The sequence below is a fragment of the Onychostoma macrolepis genome, chromosome 04 (genome assembly GCF_012432095.1).
Source record: "Onychostoma macrolepis isolate SWU-2019 chromosome 04, ASM1243209v1, whole genome shotgun sequence".
NCBI classification, from domain to species: Eukaryota; Metazoa; Chordata; class Actinopteri; order Cypriniformes; family Cyprinidae; genus Onychostoma; species Onychostoma macrolepis.
In genome coordinates, this window is record NC_081158.1 from 28,755,640 (window position 1) to 28,773,118 (window position 17,479).

The 17,479-nt window shown below is 35.9% G+C and overlaps 2 protein-coding genes across 4 annotated transcripts in view; one reads left to right on the forward strand and one right to left on the reverse strand.

Annotated features, from left to right (window-relative positions):
* The first annotated feature begins 148 nt into the window (after positions 1-148).
* kics2 (KICSTOR subunit 2) lies at positions 149-6,464 on the forward strand. Its single transcript, XM_058772313.1, has 3 exons — positions 149-608; positions 2,139-2,427; positions 5,174-6,464. Exons 1-3 carry the CDS (start codon positions 368-370, stop codon positions 5,991-5,993), a joined length of 1,350 nt encoding a protein of 449 aa, XP_058628296.1. The 5' UTR covers positions 149-367; the 3' UTR covers positions 5,994-6,464.
* Positions 6,465-7,923: 1,459 nt separating this feature from the next.
* srgap1b (SLIT-ROBO Rho GTPase activating protein 1b) overlaps positions 7,924-17,479 on the reverse strand; it is a 76,404-nt gene continuing 66,848 nt past the window's right edge. For 2 of the 3 annotated variants that reach the window (XM_058772308.1, XM_058772307.1), the window contains 13 exons: positions 17,218-17,302; positions 16,514-16,541; positions 16,341-16,371; positions 16,174-16,234; positions 15,985-16,062; positions 15,006-15,140; positions 14,628-14,733; positions 13,081-13,305; positions 12,919-12,998; positions 12,665-12,842; positions 11,772-11,906; positions 11,287-11,644; positions 7,924-10,204 (listed from right to left, as the gene is read on the reverse strand). In XM_058772308.1, the coding sequence (XP_058628291.1) occupies positions 9,788-10,204; positions 11,287-11,644; positions 11,772-11,906; positions 12,665-12,842; positions 12,919-12,998; positions 13,081-13,305; positions 14,628-14,733; positions 15,006-15,140; positions 15,985-16,062; positions 16,174-16,234; positions 16,341-16,371; positions 16,514-16,541; positions 17,218-17,302 (1,917 nt within the window). In that variant the 3' untranslated portion in view covers positions 7,924-9,787. Of the gene's footprint in view, positions 10,205-11,286; positions 11,645-11,771; positions 11,907-12,664; positions 12,843-12,918; positions 12,999-13,080; positions 13,306-13,430; positions 13,583-14,627; positions 14,734-15,005; positions 15,141-15,984; positions 16,063-16,173; positions 16,235-16,340; positions 16,372-16,513; positions 16,542-17,217; positions 17,303-17,479 lie in introns of those variants that run through there. The other variant, XM_058772309.1, reaches the window with a different exon arrangement.

Sequence of the window (17,479 nt, forward strand, 5' to 3'; positions counted from 1 at the left end):
CAAACTTGACAGATGCATTGTTTTTGCCTGCAGTGTCTCTCCTTAAATAAAATACGAATTGAAAAGTTTAATCCATTTGCGCATTTCTTGAATAGGACGCGCGTTTCGTATATAGCTGTATTTGTCTCACTTGGCGTGCCGTAGTGTTGTCACTGAAAAGTGTCATGGTGGCGTTTAGCACCAAGAATGCGAATTTTACCAACAGAAACCCGTGTGAATCGCTTAATTTCGATGGTGTGATTCATTTTGGTCTTTTCCAGCGATCGCAACTGTCGGACGCAACATAACGCGCGCATCAAACAGTTTTAGCGATCGTTTAAAAACGCTGCAGCGTGAATGTACAGCAGCTGTAAGTGTCTCTGTCATCATGAGTGACATACAGCGCGATGATGAGCTCCGGCCGGTTCCCAAAGAGCGAGCCGTGCTCGAGAGTTTCTTCACTCAGCTCGGGATGTTCTGGTTCGACCGGGCGAAGGATTATGTGGAGAAGGAGAAGGACGCCAGTAAGAGCGCGGGGGCCACATGGGCGTCTCTGCTGGCCGCTCTCGCTCATCTGGCCGCCGCAGAGAAAGCCTACCACAACATGACTTTCCTCGGGCAGAAACTAGGTATGAAAGAAGCATTCTTTCACAAAAATACTGTGGTGCTACCATTTGGAAGCCCATTTCCGCTACACAAGGGAAAAACAAAAAAGATTATGATACGATATTTTGACAATAAAAAAGACAATTATTAGACAGGATTATGAAATATAAATGGAAATTATAATAAAGTTAGAGATGTCATAATTATGAGATTAAGTCTAAATTGATATTAAATAAAACTGAGGTGAAACGTTGAAATCGACAAAAACATGAGATGAGAATGTTAGTTCATAATTACGAGATAAAAATTGATTATTAGAATTATGAGATAAATCATAAAGTAAAAATTGAGATACCAAGTCATAATTATGATATAATCAAAACTGAAATAAATAAAAAAAAAAATCGAAATTTTGAAAGAAAAAGGGTCATAGTATAAACATAAAAATTGACAAGTCTTAACTGACAGTCAAATTTATGAGTCATAATTACAACAAAGCTATAAATTTGACAAAAACATTTATATTATAATCAACATTTTTCATAACACAATTGTAATTATATCATAATTATGACTTTTCATCTCAAATTTGACATTTGTGACACTGGACCAGAAAACCAGTCATAAGTAGCACAGGTATATTTGTAGCAATAGCCAACAATACATTATATGGATCAAAATGACAGATTTTTCTTTTATGCCAAAAATCATTAGGATATTAAGTAAAGATCATGTTCCATGAAGTTATTATTATTTATTTTGAAAGCTCATTTATAAATCTCAATTTCAAAAAATTGACCCTTATGTTTTGTGGTCCAGGGTCACATTTAATGTCAATACATACTTAAGTGAAATTTATAATTTAGACAAATATGACTTTTCCATTTATCTCAAAGTTCACTTTGTCATGATTGTGACTTTGTCATAATACATCATTTTAATTATAATTGATTATGACATAGTATCTCATAAATGTGATTTTTTTTTTTTTTAAATGTAAAACTTAGTCAAATTTAATCATATGTAAAACTTGATTTATCAGAGCATGATTTTTTTCTTATGTGATGGAAATCAGCTTTCACAGGTAAAAATGAAATGGTAGCACTTTGTGATTGTGCTAGTAATTCAGTAACATATCATGGTAAGATGATGTTGTTCTGTCAGGATAATGCTATGCTTTTGTGATGTGCCATAATAATGCCATGGCTTTTTAGAAAAAAATAAAATAATAATAGTATTACCGTAGTACATGTACCATGGTAATGTCATGTCAAATATGCCAAAAACATGGTATTACCCTGTTTTTGTTTTTCCAAAAAAAAACACTGGATGGTACTGTACATGTACCAAGCTAATCTAATGTTTTGTTTTTTTGAACAGTGTATGACAGGATAATATAATTTAGATACAGCAGATGGCGCCATGTGGTCATACATAATGCATCTCCATCTGTGTGTTCTGTTATTGAATTAATTTTCAGGCTGAAACACTAGAGGTGCCTCCTGCGTTGTATTGTTTTAATGCCATCACATTAATGTACGTGTGTCATGCAGGTGGTCAGTCATTTTTCAGCCGCAAAGATTCCATCAGAACCATCTATACGTCCCTAAACAACGAACTGAAGAAGGTGGTCTCCTTGGGCCGCCACACATCTGGAGGCTCCACTCCCAACCTGGAGGATCTCCTGCCTCATTTGTCCGAGCAGCTGTGTCACTTCACGCAGGCCAGGATGGAGATCGCAGACTTCTACGAGAAGATGCATTCTCTAGGCAGCCAGAAGACCGTGAACTCTGAGGAGCTCGTGAGCACGCTGGACAGCATTCTGCAGAAGTACAGTTCCAGGTGAGAAACACATCACCTGGAATGATGAGACCACAATCATTACAATGAGCAACAATTATTAAAAACAACGGTCGTTTTGTATATTACTGAAATGGCCTAAGAATGGTTTTAGATTATGATGATCATTGTGTGAGTGTGTTGCGAAGGTCTCTGTGTTGTTGTGTGTTATCCATGCCAGCAGAGGGAGCTGAGGCTCACCTTGCTCAGACTCACCCCTTATTTATTAGCAAAACAAATTCTTTTTTTTTTTTTTTTTACTACCAATACAAGTGGAATAGAATAGAGTATGAAAGCCCATGTCTACCTCAAAGTAAACAAAAATAAAAGTAATTTAAAATGAGAATTCTTTTAAAATCTTTACTCAGAAATGGACTTTAACAGAAAATAGATTAAATTAATTAATGAGGTGCATTTAAATTATTTGTGTGTGTGTTTTATTTATACATATATATATATATATATATATATATATATGTGTATAATTAAATGCACCTCATTAATTAATTTGTGTTTTTTCTGTATTTTTAAATACATTTTTAAAGGATACAGCTTCATTATTATTAATTAAAATAATAATTAAATAAAAATAAATAACATATGCCATGAATTATTAAATATAGATTTTTAATTAGATTTATTTTACCCTTTAATCACAAATGAACTTTCATAGAAAATTACCAATAACTTGCTTATAAACAAATGGAGTTGTGGAAGGAAAATGTGCTACATTTAAAGTCTTTTTAATTATTATTTTTTTTTTTTTACATTATAGTAATATATACTGATATAAACACAGTGATGGATAAAAGCGCATGTGCAATAACTGATTACAGTTACAAGTTAGAAAAATATTTAAGCCCTTTCTAATAAAGATCTGTTAAAGCTCATTTGGATTTTACAAAATGATCTTTAAAATACAGCATCTTGAAAAAGATTCAAGTGGAAAAACTAGCAGTTCTAGTTCTAGCAGAAATGGTGTTATAGTGTGAGGGCAAGTGATGTATGATAAAGCAGTATGTGAGCCCAGCACCTGGTTAATGACATCTGAAGCCGAGCGCTCCCACTGACTGCTCAAGGTGAACTCTGCACTTCGCTAAAGGAAGAGAGAGAGAGATGGAAGGAAGGAAGGATGCCAAACGTTGAGTCATCTCACAAATGTTATCTGATCAATTAATCAGCCAGCCAAGTGCTCAGCAGAGATATGGTCTTTGCCAGCAGTGTGATGCTACAGAGGGTCTGCAGAGGTTGACCTTGAGAAATCAGCGGTGAACTCAATCAAACGTCTGCTGGCCTACAAAGAAAATGCTTTGATCTCTGTGTTGCAAAAATCATTATTTCCAAACAGGTTTCCTCAAACACTCCCCATCTTCCATTGGCTGGTTAAAGAGATAGCCCCGCCCCTAAACTCTCACTATTGGTTGCTGTGTGAAGATGTTCTCATAGCGCAAGGGTTATCTCCGAATGAAACTGCAATAGAAAATACTCTTCTGTCAGCCTTTTTTATGAAGCAGCTGACTTTTCTTTCTCTCTCTGTCATTTCCTCGTGCTCTCTTTCCGGCTGCCTGCTAAGACATGTAATTAATGATCAGTCAGGGGTGAAGAATTTTCACGCTGCTGCTGAATGCAGGAGATGTAATGAGCTCTATGCCGCCCTGCAGTATTCATGACTTTCTCCGGCACTAATGAGCAAAGAGAACAAGCTGGTGCAGCGTCGCTCGCTCAAACACAAACGGGACACACAGATTACAGAGATGTTGACAATCGTCCACCATCTTACATCGTCTCATATTGATATCAGAGTTCCATTTCACGTAGGGCTGCACGGTATTGAAAAAAAAACTTTTTGCGATATTTAGTTTTTCTGCAATATATATTGTGATATAAAATGTACAATTATGAAAAAATACAGAAATTTCCTCAAGATGATTTTAATAGCATTATTTAGAGGAAAAAATAATAATTTGAGAATGTTGGTTGATTTTGCTCAGGAGTACATCTGCACTTACACTTTTTTTTTTAAAAGTTGTTTTTGTTTTGTTTTTTGGAGGGTTTTTTTTTTTTTGGAATTTTGAAAAAATATACTTGGGATACTTTTTACAAGAACCAACTTAAACCTCAATCATAAAGTGAACAGAATTTAGAAAAAAAAAAAAAAAATTCCACTTTTCATTAAGCCTCATTCCCATAGTTTTTGACCCACTTAATATGACTATAAAATAATGATTTTTATTGTGATTATTATATTAAAATATTGAATAAATATTACAATAAAATGACTACTATAAAATATGTATTTGATAGTTTTACAAAACATTTTTTGGGGCTGAAACATGAAATCATGGGCTCTTTTTTTTTTTTTTTTTTAACACTAAACAAATTTTTGAATTTACTTTTTATTCAGAAATTGTAGCAAATTTTGCAAATAATTAAAGAAATGACAAGTAACACTGAATTAATCCTGAAATTTTGAAGTTGAAATACTAAATGCACTATTTTCTTTTAAAACATACTCTAATAATTTGTTTTATACAACTTAAAATAATTATATAAAAATTAAATAATTCAGTACAGTGTAGATGAAAAATAAATGTATTTTTCAATAATTGAAAAATAATTGTAATTGAAAAAAATCATTTTGAAATCTGCAGCGCATTACGTAATTAACCTTTGTGATTTGACTATTGCATTAAACCATTTCAATATACTGTGCAGCCCTAATTTTGTGGCTTTTTTTTTTTCCTTTTAGATTCCACCATCCAATCCTGAGCCGTCTCGAGAGCAGCTTCCAGGTGGAGGTGGATGTGTTGACGCAGCTGCTGCGATGCCAGGCACAGATCTCCGAGTGGCATTTCCTGCCGTCTCTGCTCAACCTGCACGGCGCCCATTCCAAACTTCAGGCGTGGGGTCAGGTTTTCGAACGGCAACGAGAAACCAGGAAACACCTCTTCGGGGGCCAATCCCAGAAGGCCGTGCAGCCGCCGCACCTCTACCTGTGGCTCCAGCGCCTTCAAGCGACGCTTCTAGCCAAGTTCAGCTTCTACTTCCACGAGGCTCTGAGCCGCCAAACGTTACAGTCCGAAATGAAAACCCTGACGGCTCGGACCTCCCTAGATTACTTCGGTAAGATCTCAGCCTTCATTCGCAAGCACGACGCTTCCAACGTCTCCTTGGTCTTCGACAACCGTGGCTCCGAGAGCTTCCAGGGTCACGGATACCACCATCCGCACTCCTACCGTGAAGCTCCCAAAGGCGTGGACCAGTTCCCGGCAGTCGTGTCGCTTCCCGGCGGAGAAAGGCCGGTCACGCATTGGCCCAATGTCATCATGATCATGAGCGACCGCTCAACGGAACTCAATGCTCTGGATAAGGTGGTCCACTTTTATGATGATAAAGTCCAGAGCACCTACTTCCTCACACGGCCTGAACCGCACTTCACCGTAGTGGTGATCTTCGACGGGAGGAAGTCAGAGAGGGACTCCAACATCGTGGCATTCCTGCAGGAGCTGACAGGATCACTGAGGAACACTAAACCCTTCACCACACTCAAACCGGGCTCCAAGGGCTGAACTTCTTCATATTTATCAATATAGACTCTTTTTCACCCTAAATGTAGTTGATTTTAAAAGGATGTTTACCTTGATATCAATTGCTGTTGCTCTTTTATTCACTGCGCTGCTGAAACTCTTGTTGAATGTAATCCGTTTTATCCTTTTCCCTTTGAATGACTATTAAAGAGGTCCAAAAGCTTCATGATTCAAACACTTTCAGACCAAAGACGAATATCACAGCTGTGGCTGTTTGTCTTGTTTTTATTAATGTGCTCACAAATGAGTTTTTTCAGCTCATGTTCCTGCTTAGCAATTGGATTTGCTTTACCAAACACGAAAGGGACCCACTGCAAAGAGTTTGACTTCCCCTTTTATTGTTAATTTGCTGTGCAACACATTTTAATAGCCTTTGGTTTTAACATTTTGACTTGTTTTGACCATTGTGTACATTTTCACTTGTGAAATAAAGTTTGGAATTGTCTATCATACTGTACTGACTTCTTTCTCTTAAGGAATACAATTATAGTTATGAATAAAAAAAACCTTTTTGAATTGCGCATATACATTTCTTTGGGTTGCAGTGACTAACAAAATTGAATCTACTGAATTACTGTTTCAAATTCTTATTGATTCCAAGAGTCTTTTCAAATATTTCAATTGTCATTTAATGTGATATGTAGTACTGTTTGCAAATGTTATCAAAATCCAGTAAAACTATAATATTGTGAAATACTAGTTTAAAATAGCTTATTTCTATGATCAAAGCTGAATTTTCAGTATAATTGCTCCAGTCCTCAGTGTCACATGATCCTTCTGAAATCATTCAAATATGCTGATTTAGTGCTCAAGAAACCAATCATATTTTTATTTTTTTTGGAAACTGATACATTTTGTTTTGGATTCTTTGATGAATAATAGCAAGTTCAAAAGAACATTTATTTGAAATAGAAATTTTTTGTAACATTATAAATGTCTTTACTGGCACTTTAGAGCATCCTTACTGAATAAAAATATACATTTCTTTTTAAAAAGTTGTACTGATTCCCAAACTTTTTTTTTTTTTTTTTAATTTCGGTGATACAAACTGTGATTATTTTCTTGTTATGGTTCACTGCAACCCAATGAAATGCATAGGTCACAGCTGTACATGAGAGTTGACGTCTGTACTGAAGGACAGCAGAAAGGATGTACCAGCTTGCATTTGAAAAATGGATGAAGATTAATATAAATCAAAACATTAAAGATTGATAGCTTGATACCCATAACTCAAGACAGAGAAAACAGGCTCGCAAAACATCTGCAAATCCAAAACCACAATGGGTTCCAAAAGTCTGAGACCACATTGAAAATCTGAACTCAAAATCTAAATTAATGAATAAGAAAACTGGAAAAGATGATAAGCTGCATGAACATCATGTAAAACCTGTTAAAGCAAAAGGAATAAACAAGATACAAATATATTATGATATTCACATTACATTTTCAATTTAACGTGGAAAAAGTAGTAGTATGCAAAATAAAACTAGTGGTCTTTGACTTCTGGACCCCATTGAATATCATCATTTTACCTCCACTTTAGAATCAGCCAAGTTAAGGTGCATGATGGGAAATGATTCCTTGCTTAAAAGGCAGATATTTGTGTCCTCCACTCCTGCATGAGCCATAAAAGCATCCTCGAATCTTCCTAAATTTTTAACGGCAAGACTGAAATAAGAGCATAGGTTAGTAGTGTACATGTGTACAAAACATGGATCCAGGCAGATGGATTGTAACATTTAAAGGGACAGTACACCAAAAATCATTAACAAATCCACGTTTTGTGTTCTATAGAAGATTGGCTTGCTATATAATGAGGTAATGATGACAATTTTTTAATTTTGGCAGTACTGTGTCTTTCAATCACATGTACAATGCTTTCTACTCACCGTTTAGTTTTAGTATAAACCATTCAATCACTAAACTGAAATATATCAACAAAAAAGTACAACGCACCATTTTGAGACATATCAACTTTCCTTTATTTCAAAGACATTCAGTTTCGACATTTTAAAATGCACTGGAACATGATTTAATGCTACATGCCAATACAGTCCTATACATGAAAGTGCGACATCACAATGGATTAATGTACATATTTATTATTCGTTCAGGTTATTAAATATCTGGAAAGAGCTCTAGCGTTATTATTATTATTTAACTTGGGGAACGACTCTTCAGAGAGCGACGGGAGCACACACCCTTGGCAGACCAGGCTCCTGCATTCAACATGCATCCTGAAAGGCACTTTCATGTGAACACAGAGTGTGTGTGTGTGTGTGTGTGTGTGTTTGTGTGTGGGAGGGTGGGGCGATAATCTCAGATCCCTTGGAAAAGGACAAAAAAGTGGGCGTCGGATACGGCAGCAAGCGGACACGGTCGTATGAAAGAGCACCAGTAAGAAATGAAGGTAAAAAAATAGAACAGGTAGAAAAACGTAAGAGCAGCAGTCAAAAAAAGTGGAAAAACAATCATCGTTAGTGTATAAAAAATTGAACCAAGGCCGTTCGGTCGTAAAACTATTCACCTTCATGCATATTTACACACCGGACTAAACACCCTCGATCACACACACACTCACTCTCACACACACAAACCCACACAATCTTGTCTACAAGTGCAGTGCACTCTTTCTCCCTTTCATTCACACACACACTCAAACACTTTAGTTGTCATGTACAAGCATGAATTATCCATCATCTAGTACTCTGAACTACTCCAAGCGCGTTTTATCATGCAAAACCCCCCACACAGACACACACAGGAGAGCCATGTATGGTTCGTGTGCTCCAAAGAGTCTGCCATTGACGATATCGTACAAACACACGTACACTGGAAGCACAGGGGGACGTTGAAAATCTAGGATCGAACACCGTTGTCGTCCGTCAGTGGAGCAGCAGTGGAAATTGTACTTGAACTGCCCGAGGGAGGGCGTGGCCTATTTGCACAAACTTTCGTCATTTTCTTCGCAATCCTCCCTGGAATGTCTTTTTTGCACCTTCAGTGTGATGTTTTGTTAAGCGTAGTTTGCGCGTTTGCCCTCGGAATGTTACGGTTGTGTCCCTCCCACGTCGTCCAATCAGGCTTCAGGGTTTGGTTTCCACGGTAAAGGGGGAGGTTCATCTGGTGATCAAGGCTTAGCGTGGTATTTTTCGAGTGAAAACAGGAAAAACAGTGGAACATTCATGGAATACATTCTGTGTTCTTCAGTCGCCTTGCGGGAAAGGCCAAGTGAATGAAAAAAAAAAAACAATTACATTCCCCATCAAATTCCAACAAGTGAAATAACTTTTCCCAAGAGGCACCGGGAGTCCTGTAACTCGAATCGAAGCATCAAAAAAAAAAAAGCAGCAGCAACTTATAAAAACGGCGTTTGACACATCCCTCTTGTGGTAGTAAGGCCTAACAAATCAAAGCACTCAAAATACATTGCACCGACTCGATGGAACATTTCCCAAGAAAAAAAAAAAAAAAAACTACAACGGTACTTCCTGTACAGGCAGTCTCTTCTCCGCTGTCTCTGAACGTCTTCCTCATAAATGTATCTACACACAGACACGGAAAAGTCCTATTCACTTTGAGAATACACACACACACACACACACACACCCTGACAACACATTTATGGATATAATATCGTAGACTAACGCTATCAGACCGTTCTGCGCATAAACTAGCTATCGGCCGTACAATCATGTCATTATTAAGAGATTAACCCTGTTCTTCGAGCAGTCGTCGAGTCTTAAACCCTGTTTCCTAAGGTTGGACCTATTGGCTTACATAGTGCCGGATTTGTCGCCGCTGAAACTCGAGGGCGGATTCTGGGGCTGCTGGGAAGGTGGAGGGTTGGCTTTGGGGAGAATGGGCGGTTTGGGCCGCAAAGCAGGTGGGCGGAGCGTCACGCCCATGCGGGGTGAGGCCACAGGTTTGAAGGTGGCAACGGGGTCGTTGGAGCGCCGGGATGAAGGACCGGGCAGCGGAGGGAGAGGAGGAAGGGGGCTGATAGGGCTGAGGGGGCTCGGGGAATCTGATGGGCTGGACAAGCTGGAGGGGGTGGAGCCGGATGGGCAGGACGGGCTGCTCTTCACCTGCTCCAGGGTGTCCAGCACCAGGTCAGGAGCCGCGGTCTTCCCGTTCTGCCTTTCCAGCTCACGCAGCTCGTTCAAAGCCAAACTCATGGTTTCCTCTAAATCCTGGAGAGAGAGAGCGCGTTAACTGTATGGGTATTACTAACACGACACGTTGTGTTATTTGAGCATGCATGAGTGCGGATTTGTGCAAATCTCACAAAACCTGTCATGGACATTTCTGGGTCGTAATGCACAGCAAATTTAAAGAAAACAAGTAAGAAATTGTATTTTGGATAGAGAAAATAAAAATCTCCCTCATTTTTTTTCAGTATATACTATATAAATTTAATATATAAATTATAATAATATCTAAAATATTTAAAATGATTATATTTAATTTACTGATTATTCATTTTATTTAAATATTTTAGAAAATTAAACTTTTTACAAAAATGAATAAAATATAAACCGATTATACATTTAATAAAAATATGAAATCTAAACATTACAAAATATTATATATAGCTATTATAATATCTAACAACGTATCACCATTTATACTGGTAATTCGACGTTTGTCAATTTAATCAAAATGATAAAATTAAAGAAAAATAAAAACAATAAAATATAAATTGATTACACCTTTAATACACATAGAAATCTCTATATTTTAATATGAATTGATCATTTATGTTATTGTGAATCCAATTATTAAATTTAATCTGAATTTTATATTTAAAATGATAAAATTAATTCAAAATTAATTTTCAAAATGAATAAAATATAAATGGATACATCTAATACACAAATGAAAATGGTACATTCATATTATAATACCTAATATAATTTATATTATTGTTAAATAATTCACCAATTAATCAAAAATGTAAATTAATTAACATTTTCCAAAATTATTATATTATAAAACGATTATACATTTAATACACATGATTAAATAATATATAAAAATGATATAAGTATTATATGTAATAGTTTTTTTAATTTATATCATTGTTAATTGATTATTAATTTTATCAATATTTTTAAAAATTCAAAGCCTTTTCTAAAATTAATATAAACTAACTATACATTTATTACACATATTATTAAACAATTATATTTTCTTTCCTTTTAATTTTGGGACTGAAATGTCAGGAACATGTTTTTATGAGATTTGCCCATTTGCATGTCTGTTCATAACAAACCTGTGCCATTGCATGCGGGTTCAGCGTCTGGGAGCGTTGAATAGGTAACCCACAATGCAGTGCAGATGGTGACTGGCGTATTGGAGGACTCTCCCGCTCTCTGTCCCTGCGCAGGGACTCATGGCGGCTGATGTTGGCAGTGACGTTGCCGTTGGAGGTGGAGTTGTGTCCCGTGCGTCTGTGGTGCTCAGGACTGTCCACACAGCTGTTCCCACGCAGCAGCTCCCGCGGACTGAAATGCCCCGTTACCGTCACCGTTACGGGAGGAGAGCTACGTTCCAGCCCATTGCCATGGCAGTGACCGTCGCTTAAGCGACCAGGGACGCGGCGCAGGAGGGCTTCCGTCCGCTTACGGTGTCTGAAGAGAGGAAGGAGGAATTAATAAAGTGAAACGCAAGGAGAAAAGTGACTAATAGACTGAAGGCCAGAGTGTGTGTGTGTGTGTGTGTGTGTGTGTGTGTGTGTGTGTGTGTGTGTGTGCTCACCTGCTGATGAAGGTCTCAGGGATTCTTGGTTCAGTAGGAGACGTCAGCGACCGTCTGGAGCTCACTTCATCTGAAGGTGTAGTGCTGGACTCACTGTCCGTTTTCTGGCTCAGAGTGTCTGACATGGCCTCGTCCCTGATATATATAATTCAGAATTTCATTCATTCATCCATTTTCACATCAAGCTATTCGTTTGATAAAAATGAGTTTAAGGAAATTAAATTAGCCAATTTGTTACGTAAAAAGAACCAACCTTCAAATTTCTTAACATTAGGCATTTCTGCCTAGATACCATAATTACTACAGACGTTAAGTGGGAATTAGTCACAACTGTTAAAAATAAAAATAAAATAACCATCTAATAAATCACTTGTCAGATTGTGTACGCAGGACCATAATTTTTTAAAGCAGCAATATTAAGTGGAAATTAGTCAGCACCGAAATAAAATAAAATACACATATAAGAATTTTTGTTTTGTTTTAGAGGAGGTACCATATTAATTTATGGTTTTACAGCAGTAACATTAAGTGGGAATTAGTCACCACTAAACTAAACTAAAATCTTACATTGTTTAGAGGAGGTACCAAAACTGATTTATTATGTTTTGCATCAGTAACATAACATTAAGTGGGAATTAATCAGCACTGTTAAAAATAAAATAAAATAAACATTTAATAAATTATTTCTCTGATTGTGTAGAAACAGCACCATCATAAAACAAAATAAAATGTGACTTCTCAAACTGTGAAAAGGAGATACCATATTAATTGACTATGGTTTTACAGCAGTAACATTAACTGTAAATCTGGTATTTTGGTGGAAAATGTTTGCTATGGTATTTTATTTTTTTATCTTGTTGGCTTGAATATGTAGATGAAGCTTGTGAACTCACTCCTGCAGCATGACGTATTGGTGTGGTATGAGTCCGTCAGTGCCGTTGTGTCGTCCCTCCCACCAGTCTTCAGACGCTCTCTGAAACAGCAGCAGAGTGGCTCCTTTTTTAAAGGTCAGCTCCCGTCCAGACCGTCCCACATAGTCAAACTTCGCTATGGCCTCCACAGGCTCACCTTCTGAAAGACAGACAGACAAATTCAGCAATCTGGATTTTTGTGAATAAGAAAAATGAATATGCACGCATGTATTTACCCTCCTCGCTCGTCTGTGTTTCCGTCCCTCCATCCTGCTCCCCCTCCTCGAATGCTCCAGGCTCACTGTACGGACTTTCACTTAAAGAACATAAAAGATTATCAACATACTGCAATGCACTTTAAAAGTGAATATGTTAATTAGTTAGGCACATGGACTCACCAGTACTCAGTATTGCTCATGCATTTCTCATAAACGGGTCCCTCCAGCTCTTTGGTGTCAGGGAAGATGGTTTCATGGTGGATGATGATGGTTTTGACGATCTCGTTGACGTGAGCCTGACATGAGACCTGGTCCAGGAGGTCCGGGGTGGGCATCAAGGTGGGGCCGAAGCATATAGCCAAGTTTCCGGGGTCCATCATGTTCTCATCGCTGTACTGGGACAAGCTGTGATGGGAAACAAATCCATGATGCATTACGTTGTCTCCTGAGTGCACTGCTATAATTATGCATTCTCAATCAGAGCATCGGTCTGTTATTTGAGCGTGTGAGTCATAAATTCCATATCGCACCTTTTCTTTTTGCACCTTTACCCAACACTCGCTCCCAGCCTCCCTCTGTCTCTCACGGTACAGAGGTGGGAGAGGATTTAATTTCCGGTGTGAAAACGGATGCTTAGTTTAGCTGCATTTCTCCTATTCAATGAGACGCTTCAGCTTTGCACCTGAGTGAGTTGTGTTTGTTTGGAAGTAGAAATATTGATTAATATTTCATACTGAGTATATAACATGGAAGAGTGTGTATGTGAGTTTACTTTGCTACCCTTTTGGGACAAAACTGTCAACATGAATCAGCTAAATATAGCAAAACATTCCTTTGAGGACATCTGAAAACTTTCTAAAGAATGATTCAGAGATATAACAGTAAATATAATTGTCTTATGTAATTTATGGTAGTATTTTCACAATGAAATCAGACACTTCATAAGGTTATTACTTGTTTTAAAGTGACGTGTGTAATAATTGAATAATTGGTAATAACATCTGACCTTCTAAAAATATTTATTTGTGTTACCTGCGTTTTTTTTTTTTTTTTTGTGGTAGTCTGTATTATTTAAAATAGATGTTAACTGAAATAAATTAAAATATAAAAACACACATATATACATATAGCAACATTTCTAAATTTCCTTAAAAAATAAAAATATTTCCTCTGTATTCCTGTTTTGAGTCTGCATTGATTAATTACTTGTATATAAAACAATTAATGATATTTATACCCGGGTCATTATCATTAACTAAAACAAACACAAAACAATACAAAAACATTTTTATTATTTAAAATAAAATAAAAGGCAACATTTCTACTTTTTGGGGGGGGAAATTATATACACACTTATACACACACACACACACATATATATAAAATAATACAATAAGTAATAATATTATATTATAATAATATTTATACCGGGTTATTATTGAAATAAAATGGAATATTATACACTATAATTATTATAATTATTATTATTTATTTTTATTTTTTAAATGACAAAAGCTAAATGAAAATTAATATGGAAAATAAAAATGCAATCAAGATTAATAAAAACTATTATAGTACATCAATAACACCGATATATATTCATACTATTAATAATACTATTAAATATTATACTATTTAATAATTACATTTATCTTTATATGAAAGCAACATACAGTCTGTAGTATGTCCTCATTTTGCTAGCTATATAAATGTGTGTGAATACTCACTGGTTGAGGAATGCAAACAGGTATCTCATGACCACGAGTGTTGGCCGTGGTGTTATGGTCAAGATCTTGCGGATGGAGAGGGCACGTTCATACAAACTCTCCGTTCCTGTTGAACACACATAAACACGCAAGTTCATAAACAAGGAAAATCAGACGTTCCGTGTGCTCAAACAGGCAGGGACTCTTTTATATTCACATGAAAAGACAGCAGCTGTCCAAACTCCCCAGGAAACCCGAGTACTTAGCACCCTGTCATTTCCCGAACGTTTGTGCCACCGTTTCTAACACACACCTTTCCTTTCCTTTCCTTTCCTTCCTCCATCCTGCCTCATACACATACATGTACACCTATATGATCGCAGGGAAACAAGCACTCACGGACGCAGGCGATGAGATCGTTGAACTTCTCCTTGGGGAAAAGCGGGTTGTCCAGGTTGCGGAAGTACATTTTCAGCACGCCTGCTACTGAGTTAATGTCATGGTTATTCTCCTCGTCAGTCAAGGGGTCGTTGCCTGGGAAACAGTCACTCCGATGAGAGTGTATCCATGGTGATAGATCTTTTTCATTAAAATCAGTGATTTTCACATTTGAACACTGAGCTTTCAAAAAGCCATTGGCATTTATTATTAAATAATCACAATTGTAATCGTTTTAATTTAAGGGAGACTGTTAATCTGTATTTAGACAATGCTATTTGTTTATATTTTATTTATTTATAAAAATTACATAATATAAAATAAAATAAATAAAAAGTGACATTTTGCAATGTGTAGAGGAGGTACAGTACCATATTAATTTATGGTTTTATGTTAGTAACATTAAGTGGAAATCAGATACCGCTTCTATAATAAAATAAAATGTTCAATATTTTACATTTTTTAATTTAATTGGTAACAGAAATAGTGCAGAAGATTTCTTCTTAATATTACGCCATAACTTATCTGTAAACTTATTTTAAATATTTCAGAAACTAACAACTTGTTTACTTCACTAAATAAAGTAAAATAAAAAAATAAAATAAAATGTGACTTCTTATGTAGAGGAGGTACCAACTATAATAATGTATTATGGTTTTATGCAAATAACATTAAGTGGAAATTAGTCACCACTATTATATTAAAATAAGATTTTCAAATTTTCATTTGTTTCAAAAATGCATAATATTTCTTCATCGTATTACTCTATAACTTATATTTGTTAAAAATTCTTTTTAAAATTAACTTGTTTCCTTCCAGATTAAAATTTGGAAAAAAAATCCAAGATTTATATGAAGACTTTTAAAGTTCACTGTATATATTTTTATTACTGTGACATAATATAATTATGAGAATTATATACGTCACGGTTTTCACAAACCTCGTTCAAAAGAGTTCTTGATATCATTGACTTCCACCTGTGACCCTGAAACCCTGAAAATACCCTGGTGTTGCAGACCTGGAAGAATAATTAAAAAAAATACACCATAATTTAAGAGCATGTGAATGCATATGTTTGTGTGATGGATTCAATGTTTGTATTATTCATCAGATTATATACATATTTTACCATATAGATTAATAAAGCGAATGCAGCTCTCTACAATCAGTGGGATGGCTTTCCCGGTATCCTGCGTGCAGATAAAAATATCCCAATAATCATAAAGCAGCACATGGAAGTTGTACAAAATGTGAAATGTGTGTGCTGGAACAGGTGGAAACAGAACTGGCTGTTACCTGGTGCCTGCTGTGGGAGTTTCGACGACGGCTAAGTGGAAAAGGAGAGAAATACAACTGAAACAAGAGATTTAGCATTCAAAAAGGTCACGTGAACTTTTACAAATATCAAAAGGACCTTGTGATGCAGAGCAGTATATGTAAAAAGGGCATTACAAGAATGTCAGACATACCTGGTTGTCATGATGTCTGCTCTGTATCCTGTGGATATAGATATTATATTAGACCACATTTCACTCCTCCTCAGTCATAAACTCAACAAATCTGAAAGCTCAAGTGATGTCACTTCCTCTTCATTAAATAATTTCAAATGGTGGACACAGATTATTTATCTTGGTTTTATTCACATGGATCCTTTTATATAAATCTAATGGATGTAGTGTGAATGGTAAATCAATACACATTTTATGACAAAGCTACAGCAAGTGTTAATGCAAATTTTTAAAATCGTGTTAAACAGATACATTGACTATGTCTTGCTAGTTGTGCATGTAAAAATACATATACATTTACATAATTCATGATGAAAATTCATTAAATAATATTTTCATTTACACATCAATAAATAATAAAATATTTAAATGAGTTTGAATTATTTTAATATTTATTTTTTAGATTATTATTATTAGTAGTAGTAGTAGTAGTAATAGTACTAGTAGCAGCAGTATTAATATTAAAATTGAATTTTAATTTAATAAATTTAATAAATCAAAAAAAAAGATTACAAAGGAAAAAATATTCTCTCTTATTTTTTTTTCATTTCTAAACCATTCTCATTTTCTCATTATTAGCAGCCGCAGCAGCAGTAGTTGTATACAATAGTAAATAATAAATATAATCATAATAATTACACATTTAAAATAAAATGCAACATCACCTTCAGCCATACTCCTCTTCAGCATGTCGTGTTTGGCTTGTAGTTTAGCGATGAGATTACTGCCTTCCAGATACTCCTTCAGCTTCTGCAGCCACACAAATACACACAGTCAATAATAATCCAATTACACTGGAAATTAATGATCTAATTAGTCCCGGTCATCCTTCAGTAGCCATAAACTAAGTTTAAAGATACTGACATTGCTTTTGGCTAAAACAAGACCATTGATCCAGGGGTCACAACGCTACAAAACTGCAGTGTA

What these genes read in the sequence shown, in the direction of transcription:
- kics2 (XM_058772313.1), top strand. Translation starts at nt 368, where the DNA reads ATGAGTGACATACAGCGCGATGATGAGCTCCGGCCGGTTCCCAAAGAG. An exon ending in TTTCCTCGGGCAGAAACTAG is followed by an intron (nt 609 to 2,138) that starts GTATGAAAGAAG and finishes TGTGTCATGCAG; the next exon opens with GTGGTCAGTCATTTTTCAGC. An exon ending in CTGCAGAAGTACAGTTCCAG is followed by an intron (nt 2,428 to 5,173) that starts GTGAGAAACACA and finishes TTTTCCTTTTAG; the next exon opens with ATTCCACCATCCAATCCTGA.